Source organism: Chinchilla lanigera, unplaced genomic scaffold, assembly GCF_000276665.1.
Source record: "Chinchilla lanigera isolate Chin_1 unplaced genomic scaffold, ChiLan1.0 scaffold00073, whole genome shotgun sequence".
Lineage (NCBI taxonomy): Eukaryota > Metazoa > Chordata > Mammalia > Rodentia > Chinchillidae > Chinchilla > Chinchilla lanigera.
Window position 1 is genome coordinate 7,801,203 of NW_004955474.1, and position 21,756 is coordinate 7,822,958.

At 36.7% G+C, this 21,756-nt stretch overlaps 1 protein-coding gene across 1 annotated transcript in view; it reads left to right on the forward strand.

Annotated features, from left to right (window-relative positions):
* Itfg1 (integrin alpha FG-GAP repeat containing 1) overlaps positions 1-21,756 on the forward strand; it is a gene marked incomplete in the record, with an annotated part of 219,908 nt that overhangs the window by 219 nt on the left and 197,933 nt on the right. Inside the window, 5 exon segments of the mRNA XM_005401409.2 lie at positions 1-418; positions 2,166-2,238; positions 9,465-9,610; positions 10,801-10,858; positions 12,004-12,078. Of these exon segments, the coding sequence (XP_005401466.1) occupies positions 211-418; positions 2,166-2,238; positions 9,465-9,610; positions 10,801-10,858; positions 12,004-12,078 (560 nt within the window).

Here is a 21,756-nt window from a genome sequence, read left to right on the forward strand (position 1 = left end):
GGCCGGAAGTGAGCGCGAGGGTGCGCCTCAGCCCCGTTCCACGCCCTCCCGGTCCGCAGCGGGTCTTCCCCAGAGCAGTTTGAGGGGGGATCCGCGGCGGCCGGCTGGAACGTGCCTCGGGGCTGTGTGCCTTCCGTGTCGCCGGCCGTGCGGTGCTTTGCGGTTGCCGTCAAGCGCGGCGACGGGCCGCGGGCGGGCCGAGGGGCTGCCATGGCGGCGGCGGGCGGGCTGCAGAGCTCCTGGGTGCTGCTGGGGCCCCTTCTGTGGGGGCTCGCGCTGCTGGGAGCCGGGCCGGCGCCCGCGCGGGCGCTGCAGAACGTCACGGCCGAGCTCTTCGGGGCCGAGGCTTGGGGCACCCTGGCGGCCTTCGGGGACCTCAACTCGGACAAGCAGACGGACCTCTTCGTGCTGCGGGAAAGTCAGTGTTCGCCCGCCCCTCCCTCTGTCCGCTGTCCGTGTGCCCTTCCCCGTGCGCCCCGGCCCCCCCTGTACGGAGGGCTGGTCCCCTCGCATTGCCCAGCCCGTCTCCCAGTCCTGTGGCCTTTATCTCCAGCGACCTACTCCAACTGCAGGTCCTGATCCAGTTACCCCACAATTTAACCTGTCCCAGAAACCCATGCCGACACAACAGTGTTTGTCTGGGTTTTTTGTTGCTGTTTGTTTTATTTTCTTTTTCTTTTTCTTAGAGCTTTCGGCTTTCACCCACGTAGCACCCTCCCCAGCAAATTTTTCTCCCAAAGTCCTTCCTGATTCCCAGGAATCTTTGTAGTTGTCTTCTACCTTCTCTCTCTAGGCCCCCTTATTTGCTTCTACTTGACTTAAATCTTCCTTCCCACTGGGGGAACATAAAATGCAACCTGGCAGATTCTTCCAGACAGGACTTTTCCTTGCCTACCCAGTTATCTAATTCAGGCGCCCCTCCTTTTCTCAGTTTTCTTTGAAGTACAGTACTCTGATTCCTAAGACCCAAACACTCCACAGCTCCCAGAAGCATTTTGCAGGAACCACTGGCAAACCCAGTGCCTCCTTGGGGGAAAGTGTTTTCAAACTACAACTTCATCTCATCAGCTGTTCAGTCTGTGTTGCACACCTGACTTCTCACCTTGGTCACCACCCTACTCTTTCAGAACTTTCTTTGCCAACTTGTGGTTCTTGGAAGTTCTTTGCTTTATCCATCACTAAGAACTTTTTCTAAACCTTGATCCTGACAGTGGACATTAGAGGGGATCTTAGCGTTCTTCAGTACACACAAAAGCACTGTTGCTTAAAGGTCAAGACTGTGAAAGGGGGAAATGAGCTGATACAGAACTTGACAGACAGGATCCAGACTTTTTGAGGACTTTAGCAGAATCCCAGAACTTCGCGTGGCCCCAGAATAATTTTTCCACCTTTTAATGATGCCCCATATTGGAAGAAGGGTACATTCTGCTAGACCTGAGGCTGCACCATCCAAACTGGATAGACCTGCTCCTTGACCTCGAAGATATCCTGTGTTTGATTAAACAGTTTTAAAAGTCTGTCCCAGTGAATGTTAATTGTGCTCCAATACAGCATGGACTTGGAAGATAATTTTATAAGAAACACAGGAATACGTTTTTAGAGGAATCAGCGTTTTGCGCTTACGTTGTTTGATCGTGTCCTTCTCCCTTGTCCGAACCCTACAGTGCGTCCTGGGTGTGATGCATCTGTCTGGAGAAATAAACAGCCTTACAATAGTTAGAGCAAAGTTGGGGTTGGAAAACATGAGGCTTGATATGTAGTACAATATATTGTAATGTTTTTATATGCTTGTTTCTTTTTTTGAAAACTATAGGTATAACTCAAGTTGTGCCTTCTACAGTATAGTCTAGTTTTATGGCATGTTTTTATATGGTTATTTTAAGTCTACCAATCATGCTTTCCGCAGAATTCATTGGATTTCTTTTGTCTTGATCAGCTGTGTTTTCCTGTGGTTATCTGACCTCGACTTCTTTAAACATTAAGCTTATGTTTTAGGGGCCCGTTCCATTAGATAGGTGGAACCATCCTTGAGAGGGCAGATGAACTGGAGTAGACATAGAGTTTTCTTGTTGACAACAGTTCCCAGAAAGTCTGAAGCAACTGTTTGTATGTTAGATGTTTTACCAGGAAACATTTTTCTAATATTATATATTTGTTTCTTTTAGGAAATGAGTTAATCGTCTTTTTGGCAGACCAGAACGCACCCTATTTTAAACCTAAAGTAAGGTTGTACTTACAGTAAGTACAAGTGTTTTTTTTCTTAATAGTAGTCTTCAATATAGTAATATGCTAGTTGGATTGTTTTTGTAATCAGTCTTAGTACCTTGTACTGTCGTGAAACAAAAACAACTCGTTAGGAAGAATGACTAGCAAGTGATTTGTTGGAAGAATAGCAAAAGTACCAAGGTTGAAAAACAATTTCTTTTTTAAAAAAATGAAATTTGAGTGGAATCAGGTCTGCTACAATATAAGTACCTTTCATTCCCTTGTGATCTGTTAGACTTTGCTGAATGTCCTGGGAGGTGTCCCTCATGCTGACTGTGCATGGGGGAGCAGTCACTCACACAAAGCTAATCTTGCTAAGCATGTTTTGTTTTGGTTTTTTTTTTGCTCTGGTACCAGGAATCGAACACACTACCCTGCACTTGCAGGCAGGCGCTGTGCCGCTGAGCTAAATCCCCAGCCCCTGTGCTAAGCATGTTGTGCATATTGGGGAAAAGAGTATAGTTTCCAGTGGGGAAAGTATCATTGACCTCTGTTCTAATTTTTAAATTGGCAGTAGATGATAAGTTATTAAGATTAATCAAGCTTTTGAAATTATCTGAATTTTAAAAAATATTTCGAACAGTAGTTCCTATTTTTCATTTTTTTACAATTGATTCCCCCACCCCCATGCCATACTTGTGAGCTAACACAATTTCCAAATAACGAATGTAAGTTGAGTGCAACCTAAAGTAACAGCTGCCAGACTCTCATGGAATTTGAGCTTGACCGTAATGTGAATAAAATTTAGCTGAAGGTGTTCAAATTTGAGGGACATGGTATTTGTAAGAGATGGCAGTAAAAAGGCATGTTCTGAAGAGGGGGCAGAAAGCTTTGCCCTACAGAAGAGGAAGATGCACTTTGAAGTATTATGGTCTGGGGTGATGAGAACGGAGCAGACTAGGATCCATCATAAATATCATAGAGTAAACTCAATCTCATGGGAGGAAGGGAATTTTACAAGTTCTTATGCAGAAAAGTGATCTTGAAAACAATATTTTAAATTGATTTACTTGCTAACCACATAAAAGATGAATTGTTATATAGAAGTTCAGGGCCTAATTAGGAAACTCTCTTTTAAAAAAGTCCTATATGGGAGCCACGTGTGGTATTATAAAGTGGAGATTCCTCACAAAATTAGGATTAGAAGTCCCACTTATCCCAGCTATTCCCCTGGGTATTTTCCCAGACAAATAAAGAACATCATACCACAGCGATATATGTGCATCCGTGTTTATAGCAGCACAATTTGTCATAGCTAAACCTTGGAGACAACCCAGATGCCCATCAACTGAGAAATGGATAAAAAAGATATGGTATTTTTATGCAATGTAATATTACTCAGCTATAAAAAAAAAAGGTACTCGAGGCTTTTATAGGTAAATGGATGCAACTAGAGACCATACTCATAAGTGAACTAAATCGGTCCCACATGTGTAAACATCATATTGTCTCCCTAGTATAAGAACCTGAATGAGTAAAAAAAAAACCCAAAAGATACAAAAGATAATATGAAAGGGAAAGAAATTGCTCAAAGGAAGAAACAACTGGAATGAAGGAAAAAAGAAAAAGAAAGAAAGAAGGCAAAATATACATATATATGTATATAGAAGGATAGCTGGGATAACTACTGGTGATGTTTAGTGGTTTATTGAAATGAACAGTTAATGCTTAATTTTTTTTTAAATTTTGACCAATTTTGCATGCTAATATCTGGTAAGCTGAACAGTTGTTTTGAAGACAGTATGCAATATAACAACCATTGTTGAATTCCTACCATCTTGTCTTGTGAAACTCTGTATCGTCTGTGATGTTTTTGTAATTTTTTTATTCCCTTTAATGGTTTGATCAGTTTATTCTTACATCTGGTATCATTGAACATAACAATATGTAATGTAACAACCACTGTTAATTCCTATCATTTTGTTTTGAAACCCTGTATCATTTTTAATGTTCTTGTTTTGTTTTGTTTTTGTCTGTGACATGGGTTTTTTGCTATTGTTCTTTTTTTTACTATTCTCTTTAAAATAAAAAATACATATGTAAGATAAAAAAGTCCTATGTGGGAGCCTGGTATAGTGATATAAACTCCATTCATCTGTTCGTGGACATATAGGTGGCTTCCAAGATTTAGCTATTATGAATTGTGCTGCTATAAGCATGGGTTTATATGTATCACTGTAACATGGTGTCTTTTAACTCCTTCAGGAATATACGTAGAAGGAAAACAACTGGGTCAAATGGAATTTCTAGTTTTCTTTTTGAGGGATTGCCATACTAATTTCCATAGTGGTTGTACTAGTTTACATTCCCACCAACAATGTAGAGGAGTTCTTTTTTTTTAGGTTCACCAACATTTGTTATTATTTAATTTTTGATGATGGCCATTCTTTCTGGAGTAAAATGGAATCTCAGTTGTTTGAATTTGCATTTCTGTAATGACCAGCATTGTTTAGCATTTCCTCATGTATTTATTGGCCAATTGTACTTCTGTCAAATGTCTATTCATTTTACTTGTCCATGTTTTGATTGGATCTTTTATTTTGAGGGAGTCAAATTTTTTTGAGCTGTTTGTGTATTCTAGAGATGAGTCTTCTGTCTCAGGAGTAGTGGACAAAAACTTTTTTCCATTCTGTAGATTGTCTTTTCACTCTGTTGGATGTTTCTTTTTCTATGCATAAGTTTTTAAATTTCATATGATCCCATTTGTTGATTCTTGGTACTATTTTCTGTGCAGCTGGAATTGTGTTCAAAAGGTACTTGCCTATGACTTCAAGTGTTTAACCTATTTTATCTTCTGGAATGCTAAATGTTTCTGTTTTAACATTTAGATTTTTGATTTATTTTTATTTTAGTTTAGTATATAGTGAAAGGTATGCATCTAGATTCAATCTTTTGCATGTAATCAGTTTTCCCAGCACCATTTATTAAAGAGGCTCTCTTTTCTCCAGTGGATGTTTTTGGCCACTTCTGCATCCTCTGTTATGTTCCATATATCCTCATGTGTGTTTCTGTGCCAGTACCATGCTGTTTTTATCACTGTAAACTTCGTGATATAATGTCAAGCAAGGGATCGTGGTGCTTCCTGCTTTGTTCTTTTTACCCAGAATTTCTTTCACAATTCCACTTCTCTCCTGGTTCCATATTAGTTTTAATATTGTTTTCTGCCGCTCTGAAGAATTCTGTGTATTTGTTTGTTTTATTGGAATTGCATTAATCTGTTGGGTTTTTTTTTGTTTGTTTTTTGGTTTTTCTCCGGTACCGGGAACCTAACTCACGACCTTGCGCTTGCCAGGCAGGCCCTTTGCCGCTGAGCTAAATCCCCAGCCCGGAATTGCATTAATCTATGTAACATTTTCAGAAGTATGGCCATTTTGAGTACACTGTATTGCTTTTCCCTATCCAGGAATGGGATGTTTTTCCATTTTCTGATGTCCTCTGTGATTTCCTTCTTTAAGTACTACAGTTTTCATTATAGAGTACGTTCACTTCTTTAGTTGGGTTAATTCCTAAGTATAGTGTATTAATTTTTCTTGGTGGTATTGTGAATATTTTTTCCTAGTTTCTTTCTCAGTGGGTTCATTGTTAGTTCATGGCCTGCTATTGATTTTTTGTGTTAATTTTGTATCCTGCAACATTAATGAATTCGGTTATTAATTCTAGGAATCTGTTGGTGTATTTTGGGTCTATCTGTGTAGAGTATCCTGAAAGAAAAAAAAAAGAAGATCCCAAATTCCCCCAAAAACCTAATGAAGGAGCAGTAAAAATGCAGTCAAACATTGAAGTGCAATTAACTTGGTCTGTGAGTGTTCTGCAGACAAACAAAATTCCTAAGAAATTTTAACTTGATGAGTTAGGGATGTCTTGCAATTCTAGTATGTCACACCTAATGTCACATCTCTCTCTTTCTTTCTCTGTACTTTAATACACAAGTGCTTTGGATTGCAAGCAGAACAAATTATTCTTGGAAACTAAGGTTTTAATGTCATAAAAAAATAGTAAAATTGAAAAAGAATTCAGTAAAAAAAAAATTCCTGTATTTTTTAATTAGCGGTTCCTTTCCAAGATCTGCACACTTGTGAACCAACTAATCATGCATGGTTTTCTCTTCCTAGATTGAGGGCCTATTTTTTTTTTTCTGTTCATTTGGTTTTGGTTTTGGTTTGATTTTAATTTTTTTGTTTATTTTTTTGTTTTGGTTTGGTTTGGCTTAGTTTTGAGACAGAGTCTTTTTCTGTTGTTTGTTTGTTTTTGTTTTTATCTTTTTGAGACAGGGTCTCGCTGTGCAGCTCAGGCTGGCCTTGAGCTCACTTTGTAGCCGAGGCTGGTCTCAAACTCCCAACGATCCTCCTGCCTCAGCCTCCTGAGTGCTGGGATTACAGGTGTGCACCACCACACCCGGTTTGAGACATAGTCTTGCTAATAGTTCACACCTGAAACTCACAATGTAGCCCAGGCTGGCCTTGAAGCAAGCCTCCTGTCTGAGCCTCCTAGTGTTAGGATTATAGATACGGGCTGCCACAACCGGCTTCTCCTTTGGGAGCTTGATGTTTCCTCCCTGCACCAGTGGCCTGTGTCCATTTACCCCAGACCAAGCCAAAGTGTGCCTTTCTTCCTACTGGTAGATGGGCAGTCCCATCAACCTTATTGTCTCTGCAGGATAGCCCAGGGGCAAGCGTTCAAGTGGATTTAATATAGGCAGGTGCAGGGTCTAGTTGTTTCATTTTTTTCTCTGAGCCTTGTCATCATCCAGGATCAGGCCGGTTGGTTCATCTTCACCTCTTAGTGCATCTCTCATGTTAAATGAAAGCAAAGTGTAGATCTGGTTTGGAACTGATGGATGGCTATACTTTTGGTGTGTCAGGGTATCTGGCACAGACCTGCCTGCTCACATTGGGGTGGGGCTTTTTTTTTTCTCTACTTTTCCTAATTACTTAACTGGAGTTCATTCTTCAGGGCATTACTGAGAAAGGGTACATCACAGGTCCTGCCTATCCAAACCTTTTTTCTACTTTACATGCTTTGGTTGGCTTATTGTTTTAGTTTCATGGTTGCTGTTTCAAAATGTAATCATTTTCTTTCTCCTGATTTTTTAATCTTACTTGTTGCATTTTTAATTTTTGAACTACTAGAGACTCTTTTTCCTTTTTCGCAGATTTCATGGAGTTGTGCTTTGGTGTAACTTACTTTCATTTGTCACACTGAACATTATGTGGAGCCCTTTCAGGCTGGAAGCCTCTATCCTTCCAGGCTTTTAAATATTATTATATTATTTCTTTGATATTCTTATATTACTCTTACATTACTTTTTGTTCTCATTTGTAGGAATCATATCACTTGATTATTGGTTTACTGAGTATCCTATCTTGAGTTCCTTTATCTTATTGTTTGGTTTATGTATGTATGTATATGTATATATATTTACTCTTAAGTTTTAAAGTTTTTATGGTACATGTTTACATAATGATAACAATTACATTATTGTTTTAAGTTGTTACTTCCAACATGTATATCACACATCAGGGCTCTTCTAGCTTCCTCTTCTCTTCCTCGCACTTCCCTTCATCTTTTTGTCCCTTTCCCATTTGCAAAACATATGTCTCTGTTTGTTCTTTAAATTATTTCTATTTTTTATACTTTGTTGTGTTTTTTTTTTTGTCATGTTGCTTTTTGCTTGTTTGTTTTGTCATCCAGGAGCTCTCAACTTCATCTTCTAAGCTTTCTATTAAACTTTTTGGTACTGTCATATTTTAATTTCTAAGGTTTTCTTTTTTCTCTTACTGTTGTTTTCGTCTTAGCTTTCTGTTCTGTTTTGTGAACATACTTTATTCTCTAGTCTCTTGTATAATTTTGAAGTTTTCTTTTTTTTCCCCCTTCCTTAGCTATGTTTTCTTCAGGTTGCTATTTGTTTTGGCTGCCTTTAACATTTAAGTTTCCTTCAAAAAGCTGGTGTTTATTCATATTTAAGTCACTGAAGAACTAGTTGTTTGACTGGACTTGCCTCCTGTCTCTTGCTCTGTATATATGTTCTTACTTGGTTGACATTTGAGGAACAGAGGTGGAGGCAAGGGTCAAACTGTTAATTTTTAGACTTTTCATTGACTCCCTGTTTTAATTTTAAGGCCACAACCTTATCCTCTGTTATTACTTAAATCCATAATGCCGAAGACTTTTCAGAAGTAAACCACTTCGTTCTTGTCTTGCTGAGTAAAAGGGATAAGAGACTGCCACTGATGCATTTAGAAGAATTATCCATAGCCTAAGTGAAAGTTTGATGTCTTGCTGTTTGCTCTAAGTAGAATTAAATATAAATTGAATGTAAGCCGTATTTTTTGGTTGAGTCATTCAGGCACCATTATAACAAGATGTTTTCAAGGGTAATATAAATAATTTTAGAATTGTATTAAAATATAAAATTACATATATGTTTGGTAGATGTGAAAATATCCATTGTGTATCTGGTCTAGCTTTCAGAAATAATATGATATAGTTTACTGTAAATTTTTAATCTGTATTAAAATCCAAGTTAAATATTTTATAAATACATTTTCTTCAATAAAATCTGGGATAATCTTTGCTACTTTAGCATTAATTATTCCCCTCCCTCTTTTTTGAAACAGTGTCTTGCTATATAGTCCAGACTGGCCTTGAACTGACTGTGTAGCCCAGCTGGCCTCAAACTTGAGGCAGTCCTCCTGCCTTAGCCTCTGGACAGGCATGCACCTCTACACCCAGCATCCCCCATCTTTTACATTTTAATACCATCTAAATGTCTTTGCATCTTACATGAAAGATAAAACATGTTAGCCAGTGCTTAAACATAAATGAGTTTGTTTTTTTTTAAAGAGCAGGAAAATTTATTGGAGTAAAGGAATGTGGAATAGAAGTAGGGGAATGGGAAATAGGAATAGCTCTTGAGAGACAGGAGGGTTCCCTAATGGATCGCCTATAAATCAGTTTTTGCTTGATACATTTCAGATGTATCTTGTTTTTTATGTCTTCCCTGTGTTCACTTTGGAACTCTTTTTGTAGACCACAGTGGTCCAATACATGAAGGGGGTGATAAGATAAAAAGAAGAGAATGAGATTAATCAGTTTTGTGAAGTACTACGTTTTATATAAAAAATATGTATGGTAAAATATAGTGGTGTCCCTTTTTGAAGTAACTTATATGATCATTTTAAAATGCTTTTATTCTTTAGGAATCACAGTGCATTGATAACAAGTGTGGTCCCTGGGGATTACGATGGCGATTCACAAATGGATGTCCTTCTAACATATTTTCCCAAAAATCATGCCAGCAGTGAATTGGGAGCTGTTATCTTCTGGGGACAGAATCAAACATTAGGTGAATGTGTTTTAGGGATTTTTAATATTTATTACTAGCTGTGTAATAAAAAAATGTAGAATATGCCTGATATTCTTAGGAAAATATAACAGAAATATTGTTCTGAAATTAGTTCAAAATGCTGTTCTTAGGTGTCAGTAATCATAAAATATTTTAAGAGTTTTGTTTTGGATTTTTTTTCTTCAATCTAGAACCAGTATAGGATCAATTCCAGAGAACAAAATCTACTATTGTTAGTTTAAGGAAGGAAAGTTTCTTAAACAGTTTTAATGGCTTATAACATTATTGGCATGGTAAACAGGAAACTCTTGGGTTGAGCTCCTGAGGACAATCTCTAGTGTCATCATGAAGCTGCTGCCTCTGAACTGTCTGAAGTGGGCATTGGCAGAACACCTGTCAGGACGATTCTGTGCTTGCCATTTTTCTCATAAGCGTGATGTAGCTGGCTTCCTAACTTGTTGAAGTTCAGTGAGTAGGCTCAGAAATAGCAGAAGCACTGCCTTTGCCTCATTTGTGCATTTGAGAGATTTGGCTTTCCTTTAGTAACTCAGATGCAAGCATGTATGTGAATGGTATTTTTGGTTTCTCCCCCACACAGAAAAACACAAAAATTTGAAGTGGAAGTTGAGTGTCAGCCTACTATACTCACCTATGATCTCTAAGTTTTGTCTGAAAAGCTAATCAATGGTACCTAAATGGACAATTTTGTTCACAGTGCCAGATTCCAAGGGAGCATCAGGGTTACCAATTGCGTGGTCATATTTGGAAATACAGTCAGTTATCACAATACTTTATATTCCAACGATAAATATTTAAAGAAGGCATAACATATACAAAGTGCTGCTTGTATTGAGCATAGACATGGTAGAGTTGGGCAGTTTTGCTTACATTGGTTTCTGTGTCACCAAATCCTGGTTGTCACTTCTCTAATGCTAAATTGTATATAAAAAGAGACTCAGACAGAAGACATTTAGACAGAAACCTCCAAAGGAGCTTGTCGTGTTGGTCTTCACTATAGAATAAACTATCAATATTTTATCGTTATATTAAACTAATAATGTCTCATTAATGATAACAGTTGAAATACATTAGATATGAATCTTGTAAAGAATAAAAGAATATTTCCCTTGGTGTTGGTTTCAAAAATAATCTGAAATGCCTTCTGATTTGTATATATTTTCTCTTTATAGATCCTAACAATATGACCATACTCAATCGGACTTTTCAAGATCAACCACTAATTATGGAGTAAGTATGTGTACTTCCCTGGAAAGAACTTTTAAGTTTATGAATGTAAAATAAAAGTCTCTTATATAGGAGTCCACATTGCTAAGTACTGTGTCACTAAATTCATTCCTTAAAGCTGATAGGGGCCTATACTCTTGATTGTGTGTGTCTCTTTTCCATAGTGGAAGAAAGAGGAAAATGAAATTCATTGTTTTGAAAAAAAGGATGATTTGTGTTTTTGTTTTCATTTCAGTAGTTTCAAATAGGTCTGTAATAGATCTGTATTGATGTTACTCATTAACTCAGTGCTTGGTTGATAGATATGAAAAATGTAGAATTTCCTCTAGAAATGTAGAAAGATTTCTGTATTCAGCAGAAATTTTTGTCATATTTACAAGTCTTCCTTTCTTTTATCATTTATTTCCTTAAAATAGACTCATCTGCCAGGATAATTTAATCCAAATTTCTGAGAAGAGTATTTTGGGAATGAGCTGGAGACCCTTCCTAAAACTAAAGCAAAATATGTCCACATTCTTATTTTCAGTCATGCTTTTCTTATGTGTCAGTAGGTCAGTGGCTAGTAGAGTCTGAACTATAAATTCATAAATTAATCTTTTTAAGGGTGCACAGCTTGATTATTTTAAATAGTTGTGTATTTTTTTAGTGTTGGTAGGATAATCAGTAATGAGTATAAATTTTTTTACCAGCTAAGAACTAATATTTGTAGGTTATTGCTCCTAAGTGCATTTCAACAAACAAATTAGATCATGATTTTGAATTAAATTTCTAGGACTTAGTACTGTTTCCTTGACCCGCAGGGATAGGCTAGGTTATACAGAGGTTAGAGACAACCCCCAAATCTCACAACAAATGTTTATTTCTTGGTTAGTGTTCCAGTTGGGCCAGTGAAAGGCTCTGTTCTGTGCTGTTGCTCAGCAAGCAGGCTGCGAGCCCTCCCTCTGTCTTTGTAGCTGGGCCATCTCAGACACATACATGTTCTTAGCATCACCACGGCAGGCCTAGTGAGGACCGGTGAGCCCAGTCCCAGAAGTGAAGAGTTGTGGCTGTAGGTAGTGTCTACCATTTTCCCCAAAAGTACGTTTTATGTTAGAAGTGATATTTTAATTTAAAAAACCTGCTTACTCTTTTAAATGTTTTCTCTTCAGCTTCAATGGGGACCTAATTCCTGATATATTTGGTGTCACAAATGAATCCAGCCAGCCAGAGATACTGTTAGGAGGGTGAGTAGTAAATATGATTGAAGTCATGTAATCATATAAATGGTTGCTGCTGCTGCTGCTGCTGCTGCTGCTGCTGCTGCTGCTACAGGGACTGTGTATTTCTGTGAATTGATTGCTTTAACCACCAGAAAAAAAAAAAATAGCTCGTTAGAAATCCTTGTTTTTAAAACAGTTTTTTAAAGCATTTGGTCAACATAAAAACTTTCTCAAAGAATTTGGATTTCATATATAACTGTTTTCTGAATAGAGCTTACTTAGTCCTTCTGTGCTCCTAGAAATTAGAGATAGAAACTTTGCATGTCTCTGTAAAAATTGATTATTGGATGTTTCTGAAATTAAGAGTATTTCTTTGAAATAGGATGGATACTGCAGTCTTGATTGGATCTCCTTTAGTCTTGTTAGCTTTTAGATTGATAGCTAGATTAGTAGTTCCTAGTTTGGTAGCTACTTTAATTGATAAGTTTTGTTTCATTTTTTTCAGTAATTAATAGTTGTCTGAAAAATGTAACCAGTTCTCTACGCTCAGGAAATTTATGCTAAACCTGTTTTATTATCCAACTATGCAGTTCTTCAGAAACATTGCCTGGAATCTTGCATTTCAAATATCCCTACCATAATTCCTATCTGCCTAATACAAGAACTTACAATACCAAGATTCTTCTCATATGATACTATCAACTTGGTAAATTTTTTAAAAGTTCTGCCAACTAGCAAGTACATAATACATTTACTTTTATAGTTCTTGAGGACATGCAGAGAACCACCTTTATAAGTCTGTCTTACTCAGCTACATAGAAATCTATTGAATTTTTTCTTTGGAGAAGTATTGTGGTTTTAAGATTAGTTTTTGACGTGGATTCACAGGCTTACAGATGATTAAATTGTCAAAATTTAAGGTAAAGAGAAACTGTCAAATTACATGTCACTTTTTCTAAAAATTTACCATAAAGAATATGAATATTTTGATGCTTATACACAGTATAGTGAACTTTGGATTATTGTGAATCTTCAGGGAGAAATCTTGTTTTTTCACTGCTACCAGCACCACCCCAGCCACCATGTGGCAAAATACCTGAGATCAAGTCCTGCTTTAGAGGCGAATTGGAACCAGATCCTGATGTGCCTTGTAGCTGTGTCTAGGAAGAACTGAGTATGGGAGAAAGAGGAGAGCTCACATACCATTCCACTCCTACCACAGCAAGCCAGGAATGCTCAGGAAACCTCTTCCTCTGTTTAAAGGCACACATAGAGTTGAATAAAATGAGATGGTGACCACCAGCCTGGTTTATTACGAATTTTCTTCTTAATGTATCAGAAAACTATTTAGAATATCATGTAACAGTTTCATAGCTTATTTATTAGTTCTGAATGCTATAATTAGACTTTTTCTAATACTTCTTTAAGAAGTATAGGTTAGAACTTACTCTGCCTACAGTCATGTTCACTTACACTTTTTATATATTATTTACAGGTGTACTCTAAGACACTAGAGTAATACCATTATTTTATGATATTCCTCATTTATACTTAAGTTACAGATTAAACACTAGTAGCTGACCTTAATCTTAATGACAAGTTTGAACACAAGATTTTTCTTGATGCCAATTTCAAGAATAAATTATTAAGAAATCACAGAAAAGAATTTCTCTAGGAAATGGGAGTGTAGCTTAGTGTTAGAATGTACACTTAGCATACACAAGGTACTGGATTCACTTCCCTATACCAAACTTTTTTTTTTTAAATGGTACTGGGCATTGAAACCAGGGCCTTTACACTGAGCTACATCTCCAACCCATTTTAAATTTTTTCTTTTTTATTTTGAGGCAAGATCTTTCTAAGTTGAAAGTTGCACTGGGCTCAAACTTTCAATCCTTATCCCTCAGCCTTCCAGAGTGCTGGGACTACAGATGTGTACCTAGCTCAATACCCTACAGCACCACCTCACATAACAGAATTTCTGTCAATTTCTGTGTTAGGATGACTGTAACCTAGCATTATCATTATTCAGACAACCAAAGGATGAATTTATTCCTTTAGGAGCAAACATTGCTATGTTAATAAAATAAGAAAAGTACATTTAGACTATATGTTAGTCAGTTTGCTGTCACTAATACAAAATACATGAGATAATAAACTTAAAAGGAGGGAAAGTTCATTTTGGCCCACAGTTTGAGGTTTCAATCCATAGTTGGTTGCCACCGTTATTTTTAGACCTGTGATAAGGCAGAGCATCACGGCGGGGAGTGTGAGGTGAAGGAAATCTATTTACTTCTTACTGGCCAGGAAGCAAAGACAGAGGGAGGAGTCAGGGTCCTAATATCCCCTGAAGGACACAGCTCAGTCAGCTAACTTCTGTCGCAAGGCACTACCTCCCAAAGTTTCCACCACCTCCCAGTAATGCCGCAGGGTGCTCCACAGGCCATCAGCACATGGCCTTTGGAGATTCAACCACTGCCTTTGGAGAATGTTAAGATCCAAATATAAAATGCTATATCAGTTTTATAAGTGAGAGACATGCAAATATATAGAAGTGAAACAACTATTAGCATTGACATTTTGTACTACTCCCATAACCTTGGGTAGTTGTCTAATCTTACTAAGAACTCTAAACTCACCTGGTTTATCAAGAAATCTGTCTTTTGCAACTACAGTATCATGCTTTATTGGAAAACCAGACCCAAGATCATCTTGTTATAGTTTGTGTCTGGATGTCCCCCCCCCCCCAAAGCCTCATGCAGTCATGGGGTGGGCTTCTAGAGTTTATGATTGATCCATGGTCCAGTGCTGGAATTATGGCTGTGAGTGCTACACCCGCCCTGGGGCGGACGGCTTGCATACAATATAAGGAAGGGAAAGAGTCTACTTTGCTGCTCATCCCTTTTTGCTCTTGCTGCGTTTGCTGTTTTCTGCCACCATGAACTGTTGCCCTCTGCCATGTGCCACTCTGCCTTGGAGCCAGCTGATTGTATACTGAATTTTCCACAAACTGTAAGCTAAATAAACCTTTCCTTCCTTAATTCTGATTATCAGGTATTTTATCTCAGCAACGAGAGAAAAGTAACCAAGACAATCTTAAATTAAATTTGCTCAGCAACTTAGATTTATGGGAAATTTTCAAATGATCTTTTAATAGAGTGCTCAGTGCTTCCAAAGAATTGTGCTGGAAAGCCTGTGATTATAACCTGGCCCCAGTACACACATAAGAATAGATTACCCTCAGTTAAAATAACACAGCCACTTTGGCTGAAGTAAAAGTGAATATGGTCATCTTGCAGGCAGTGGTAGTAAGTGGAAAAGTCCCTTGTCATTGGTGGAGTAGGAGTCACCTGGGAGTGTGGCAAAGCTACTAAGGTACAGGAGATAATTGAAACTGTTAAGCGGTCAAAGGCGAAGTTTCAGTTTGCTCCTCAAATTCACTTTATGATGACTTGAAATCATATAATAATGTGCCGCATTGCTTAGAGATAACACCTAGTTATTAAGTGTTAGAACAGCTTCTGCAGCGATGTGAGGTCATCTTTAATGAGCATTTTCTATAAAAGGGTATTTGAAACTGATAACTGCGTGAGCATTCAGAATATTGGTTTAGTACTGAAATGAAAACACTTGTACCTACAATTTTAATCAAAGGCAAATATAATGTCATTCTGTTCACGTTTGTTATGAATCATACTAAATTCAAAAGCATTTCTGGGTCAGGCCCAAGTTATATACTTGGTATGTTAAAAATACATTGGCATACTGTTTTACTTCACAAGTGATTGCATCAAAATTTTGAATGTAATATTAGTGGTACACAAAGCAACAACTTTTTTTCTATTGATTTATTTAAAAAGTTTAAATGACACATAATTGTGCATATTTATGGGTTATAGTGTGATGTTTTAATACATGTATACAATATGTTCTCTGAAGCTCAGAGTCAAAAGAAAAAAGGAAGAGAACCTCAAGCCTTTTTGTTTTTAAAAATGTTTATTTGGTATCTCTGGGGTTGGCACTTTACATCCGTTGTCTTTTTTTTTCCTCAATAGATAGCTTGTGTGAGAAATGGTAGTTAGAGAGGTTAATTCAAAGGTTAAGTGGCCACGCCAAGCTCATAATTTATATAAATAGTAGATCTGTGACTTGAATTTGATTTTCTAAATTCTAAAGCCTATGTTCTTGTGCTCAGTCCACCTGTCCAGTTGTTAGCATCATTATAGTCACGAGTCTCTTCGATAGTTCTCCTTTCTGAAGCTTCTTTCCATATATATGGCTACCTTGTATTTCTTTCCAGTATAATGACTATTTCCTGGGGAGCATTTTCCAAAATGTAGCAGAAGCTGCATGTCTCTTAAGGCCTTGTCCTAAACCAGGTGTGGTGGCACATGCCTGTATCCTCCCAGCACTCTGGAGGCTGAGGCAGGAGGATCACAGGTTTGCACCCAGCCTCGGGATAACATAGCAATTTGAGAAAACCTGTCTCAAAATAAAAAATGTGGAGATGTAGCTCAGTGTGAAGGCCCTGGGTTCAGACTCCAGCACTGTATACCCTCCACCTGCCCCCACAGGCACAGAAGTTAAATAGCATCACTTCTGCTATTTTCTGTTGGTCAAAATGTATCAGGACACTAAGATTCAGTGTGGCAGTGTGGTGGGGACATTACAGACCAGTGGACCTTTTAGAGCTTTCAGTATACAAAGAGCCCACTGCAGCACATGTGCCATGGGTTCACCGTCACTGTTATAGACTGTACCTCTTGATAGAGCCATGGCAAAATTGAAGTACCAAAGAGCCTGTGAAATAGGAAATAATGTAACCATCTTTGGAAACATAAATAGCAGGTTGTGTTTATTTACATAGTAAAGTTTGGAGAGGAATATATAAGCAGAGATCATTTTAAGGAAATCACCTTCTAGATGAGGTATCTCCAACCTGCACCTTTCCTTTTTGCCTGTTCCTGATTTTTGTTTTTTTGGGTGCAGAGGAATTGTCCTTAGAGCTGTATATACAATATATTATAGTTAACTTTCCTTTTCAAAATATTTTTATTGCGACAAAAAAAAGCACTCAGGTCAGACATGTCTGAATAGTCGCTCTAACTTTCTCCTCCTTCACATAAGAATACTATATTCTTTACTCCTCCTAAATCTTAACTCTCAGTCACTTCTCAAGGTTGTATGCGACACAATACCCTAGGGCAGTCATGGCAACCCTATGGTACATGTGCCACAACAGGCTGTTTGTATCATTGAAAGCTCTAAAAGGTTCGCCATCACTGCTCACTGCCCCAGGTATATGTAGTCCACGGAGGAAGACATGGTGAAAGGGACTGGGAGAGGTGGCTAGGAAGCAGAGAGTGGGCATCTGAGGGAATCTGCCTCTTCCGTCATGCAGTAAGTGACTGCCTCTAACCAGGCCCTGCTGCCACCTAGCCCCATGATTTACTCACCTTCCCCAAGCCCCACCTAGGAGCGCATGCAGCCCCTGGGGGATGTCTAGGTACAAACCATAACACACTAAGGATATATTTCCTGGAGAGTAAAAATGTGCAGGCATCAAACACAGGAGACGCCTTCTTTTAAAGTTAATCAAGATATTCTAAACTAGAAAGTATACAGGTTTTCTCTTAGATATATTTTTCTTAGGATAAAGTTAGGTTATAAAAGGAGACATTTTGGTCCACCTTGAAATATTCTAAATTCAGATGTGCTAGAATGAGGCTGTAGTAGTAATGACAGTTTTTGTTTTAATGACTTTGCCTTTTCATGCCCCACTATTTTCAAAGAATCCATCGATGAGAGAGCCTTGGTAGAGCAAAGCAAAGTGAGCGCCCAAAACAACTATCAAATTCCAAAAAGCACCCCTTCCTCTAGTACTCTGTCCGTGAGATACACCATTAACTGGAAAGGTACATTTCTCACCAAAGTAATTTTGAATGACTGACAGTAATTCTTTCAGGTGTGACTGGCATTGCTTTCTAGGACTAGCAAATCCATAAACAAAACTTTTACACAATTTCTTTCATGTGTATGTGCACTTTGCTGTAATATGGAATTGTGTCTTATATCATTATAACACTATTTAATGTCAAGTATCTTATTTCAGCTTAGGACATTTTATGCTTTCTATTTTCTATATTCTATTAATAAAAAATAAATTTACATTCTAGCTTCTGAGCCCAGTAATTTTTTACAGTATATACTTTTTTATCAGTCATAGGCAGTTTCTTGTGTTTAATGAAATGCAAAGATAAATGGTGGTACTTTTTATTTCTTTGGTGGGGGTACCCAAAGGTACTCTACCACTGAGCTACATTATATTCTCAGCCTTTTTATTTTGACCCAAGTTCTTGCCAGGTTGCCCAGCTGCCATTGATCTGGCATCTTCTGTCTCAGTCTTCAGAATGGCTGGGATTAGAGGGGTGCACCAGCAAGCCTGACTTGTTTCTGATTTTGTATATTTTTATTTAATTACTGTACTCTAAAAACCAGACCCCAGAATTCAGTGTGCATACATTTACTGGACAGTTGTGTCCTTTAGCATACTTTTGTAAAATAATTTTACCTGCATTGTTAGCTAATGATAAAGAACATATTACCTTACTATCTTGTTTTTATGATATATTGTATAAAATCATATAAATCACTTTTATCAAAACTATTATTTTAATCTTGACTGCTTTTAGTAATCCATCCTACAAAATATATTCTGTAATTTTTCAATACTTTTTATAACATCCCTTGGAATACACAGTAACACATTTATTTGAATTGGAAAACTAAGTTTCTTTTGGGCAAAAGAAACCACTTTCCTTTGGAGATTGATTTGATGGTAAGGTCTTGCTTTTCTGATTGGGTTATGTGGCCAGTCTTTTCCCTAAATGAATAAGATAAACCAGCAGCTCTATATTTGTTTATATTTTTAACTCTGTTATAGAAAGTTTCAAACACTTACAAAGGTAGAGAGAATGAAACAATGAATTAGTATGTAATGTTCCTATTACTCAGCCTGACCAACTACTAATTCATGGCCACTGATTTTCTCCACACCTGTTTGTGTCATTTCTCAACATCTTTAATGTACAAATATATCTATATATCTCTAAAAGATAGGATTTAAAAAAAAATAGTTGTAACATATACATAGTTATACCATAACCCACTTATTACATGTAAAAAGTTAAGCATAGTTTCTTGTATTAAAATTTCAGGAAGAGTTTGATGAAAATATTCTTAACATATATAATATTGCCAAAAATGCAATGAAAACATTCCCCAATTTCTTTTTCAGTAGATCTGGTTAAACAAGTTTTCTGTAAATGAAAAGTAATTGGCATAGCTAATAGATAAATCTTTGGTAAGGCCTTTTGTATCTTTAAAAATAGAGAAAGTAGATGGCTTAATGAATAGGTTATAGACCTTCTTATTTCCAGTTACTGTCAACAGCTTGAAGGAAGACCTAGTTGGTAGCACATTAGAAATTATTTTTAATGATTGATAATTATGTAATTTTTTTAACTTGACTACAAAATAATTCAAAGAATTGAGTCATTGCTATAGTAAATATCTATTCATTTTAATCTCCTTACTTATAAGCTATCTTACCATTTATATCTATAAAAAGAATAGATTTTATGCTGAATTGTTTCATTCACAGAGTAAAACTTTTTAGGAATAAATAAATATTATATTGTAAAGCTTCATCCCTTTTAAAATGCATTTTTAATAAAATTTTACCTTTGATTTAATAAGTTCTCAAACTATAGCATATATATTTTATTCAGTTGTGTACTAATAGTTAAAATAAATCAACTTCAAAGAATTTTTTTAAACACTGAGATCTATAAAAAGAACCAACATAAATAACTTAATTTCCAATTCACTGCATAGACATACACTTACTTAGAGAATTATGCTAGAGTCATCAATGAAAAGACTTGAGATATAGAAAACATTCTGTGTCATGATAATAAAATTATTTTAAGAAAAGAAAGAGTGGAAGTACAAGTTCAAAGATAAAAGAGAAAGATATACAATTTTGAGATACTAGGGATGACCTTGTTATTGTACTTTTTGGCTTTTCAGGTTTTTTTTGTGAATGATGACCAATAATGATTGAATATTTTATTTATATTTCACTGGATTTTTTTTTTAATCAGTTTACTTCAAAAGTTCAATAAGTCTCATAGATCCAAAGATTAAATTTGTTAGGTTTCTATTTTTTCAAAAAATTTTTAGAGCATAGCTGAGCTAAAAAGTTTAAAGACCAGTGGGGTACCAGCAGTCTCTTTTTCACATCAAACCCATGTCCTAGTATCTGCTTTTACCTGAATAGTGACAGTTCATTATAACCCAATCACTGAAAATTGGGTGAAATAATAGTTATTTTGGAGAGTAGTTACCATAGGCAACCAAAAGCTACAGTTGACATTAATTACTTTTCATTTTATCCTTTGATAAAATTTATCGTATTTCTTTGCTATTAAGGGTGATAATACTCACAAATTAGAACACCTCACCATAATTGTGTTTTCTGTGGGGGAAATGCTAACTGAAATTTTCTGACAGGCTCACAGATTTAATATGGCTTAGAACTGCCTGCTTTTTCACCTCTGCTGTTGTTTCCATTGTGATCAGTATAGCTGTGTATAGAATAAACTCTTGAGAGTCAACTGCTACCTTTTAAGTGATACAAATGTAAAATAGAAGAGCGTACGCAAAAAGCATAGAACTTAAAATATTGTGAAGAATTTGAATATGGATTTTAAACATTCAAGAAAGCAAGATTACTATTAATATCTTTAAGATACAAATTCAAATATTGAAAGGGACTAGGAAGGAAAACAGCAAGTGAAGCAGTATGGGACGATTGGATTTTCTTCCTTTCAGGCACGGACTTTGTGGTAAATGAGAATTGGTTCCATATTGAATAGGAGCATAGTACTTATGAAAAAATTAGTGACTTCAACTAAAATAGAGAATAGGAAGTAACAGTTACTTGCTGAGCACTTCAAGGAAGTTAGGGTCTGCTTAAACATTGTAGATATAAGTATCTTTGTGCCAGAGTTTTCTGGAGTTTTACCAAATCAAAGAGAAAATTCTTCTGGTAACTTTAATGCCAACCAAAATGCTATTCAAAGAGAAAAGTTTAATAGGAAAATAATCAAAGAGAAGAGCTTTTGGAAGAAGCTGATTTGAGGAGGTCTTGATAAATGGGAATGCCTTTAAATCTGAGGAGTTCTTACCTGTTGAGAACTGTAGGGGGCTGATGTAAGCTTGTTCTTTCTTCGTTACAGTAGTCCACCAGTGTTAGATGTGGGTAATTATACTGTGGTCATATTAAATGGTAAATGTTCTGATGTGGGTAATTATACTGTGGTCATATTAAATGGTAAATGTTAATACCAAGTGAATCTGAATGAGGGATACATGGAAACTTGGCAGTATTGATTTCTTTTTAATGAGGTGAAGTTCAGATATCAAAATTAACCATTTCATTTGTTATGCAATCTCTAGTGTACAAGTTAAGAAAGTGTGCAATTTAATTTAGTGTACTTAAGACGTTTATAATGCTGTGCAACCATCAGCTCTAATTAGTTCTAATACTTCTCAACCCTCCAAAAGGGAACCCTACTGCCTTAAGCTATTGCTATCACTTGTTCTCTACTACCAGCACCTGGCAACTACTAAGCTATT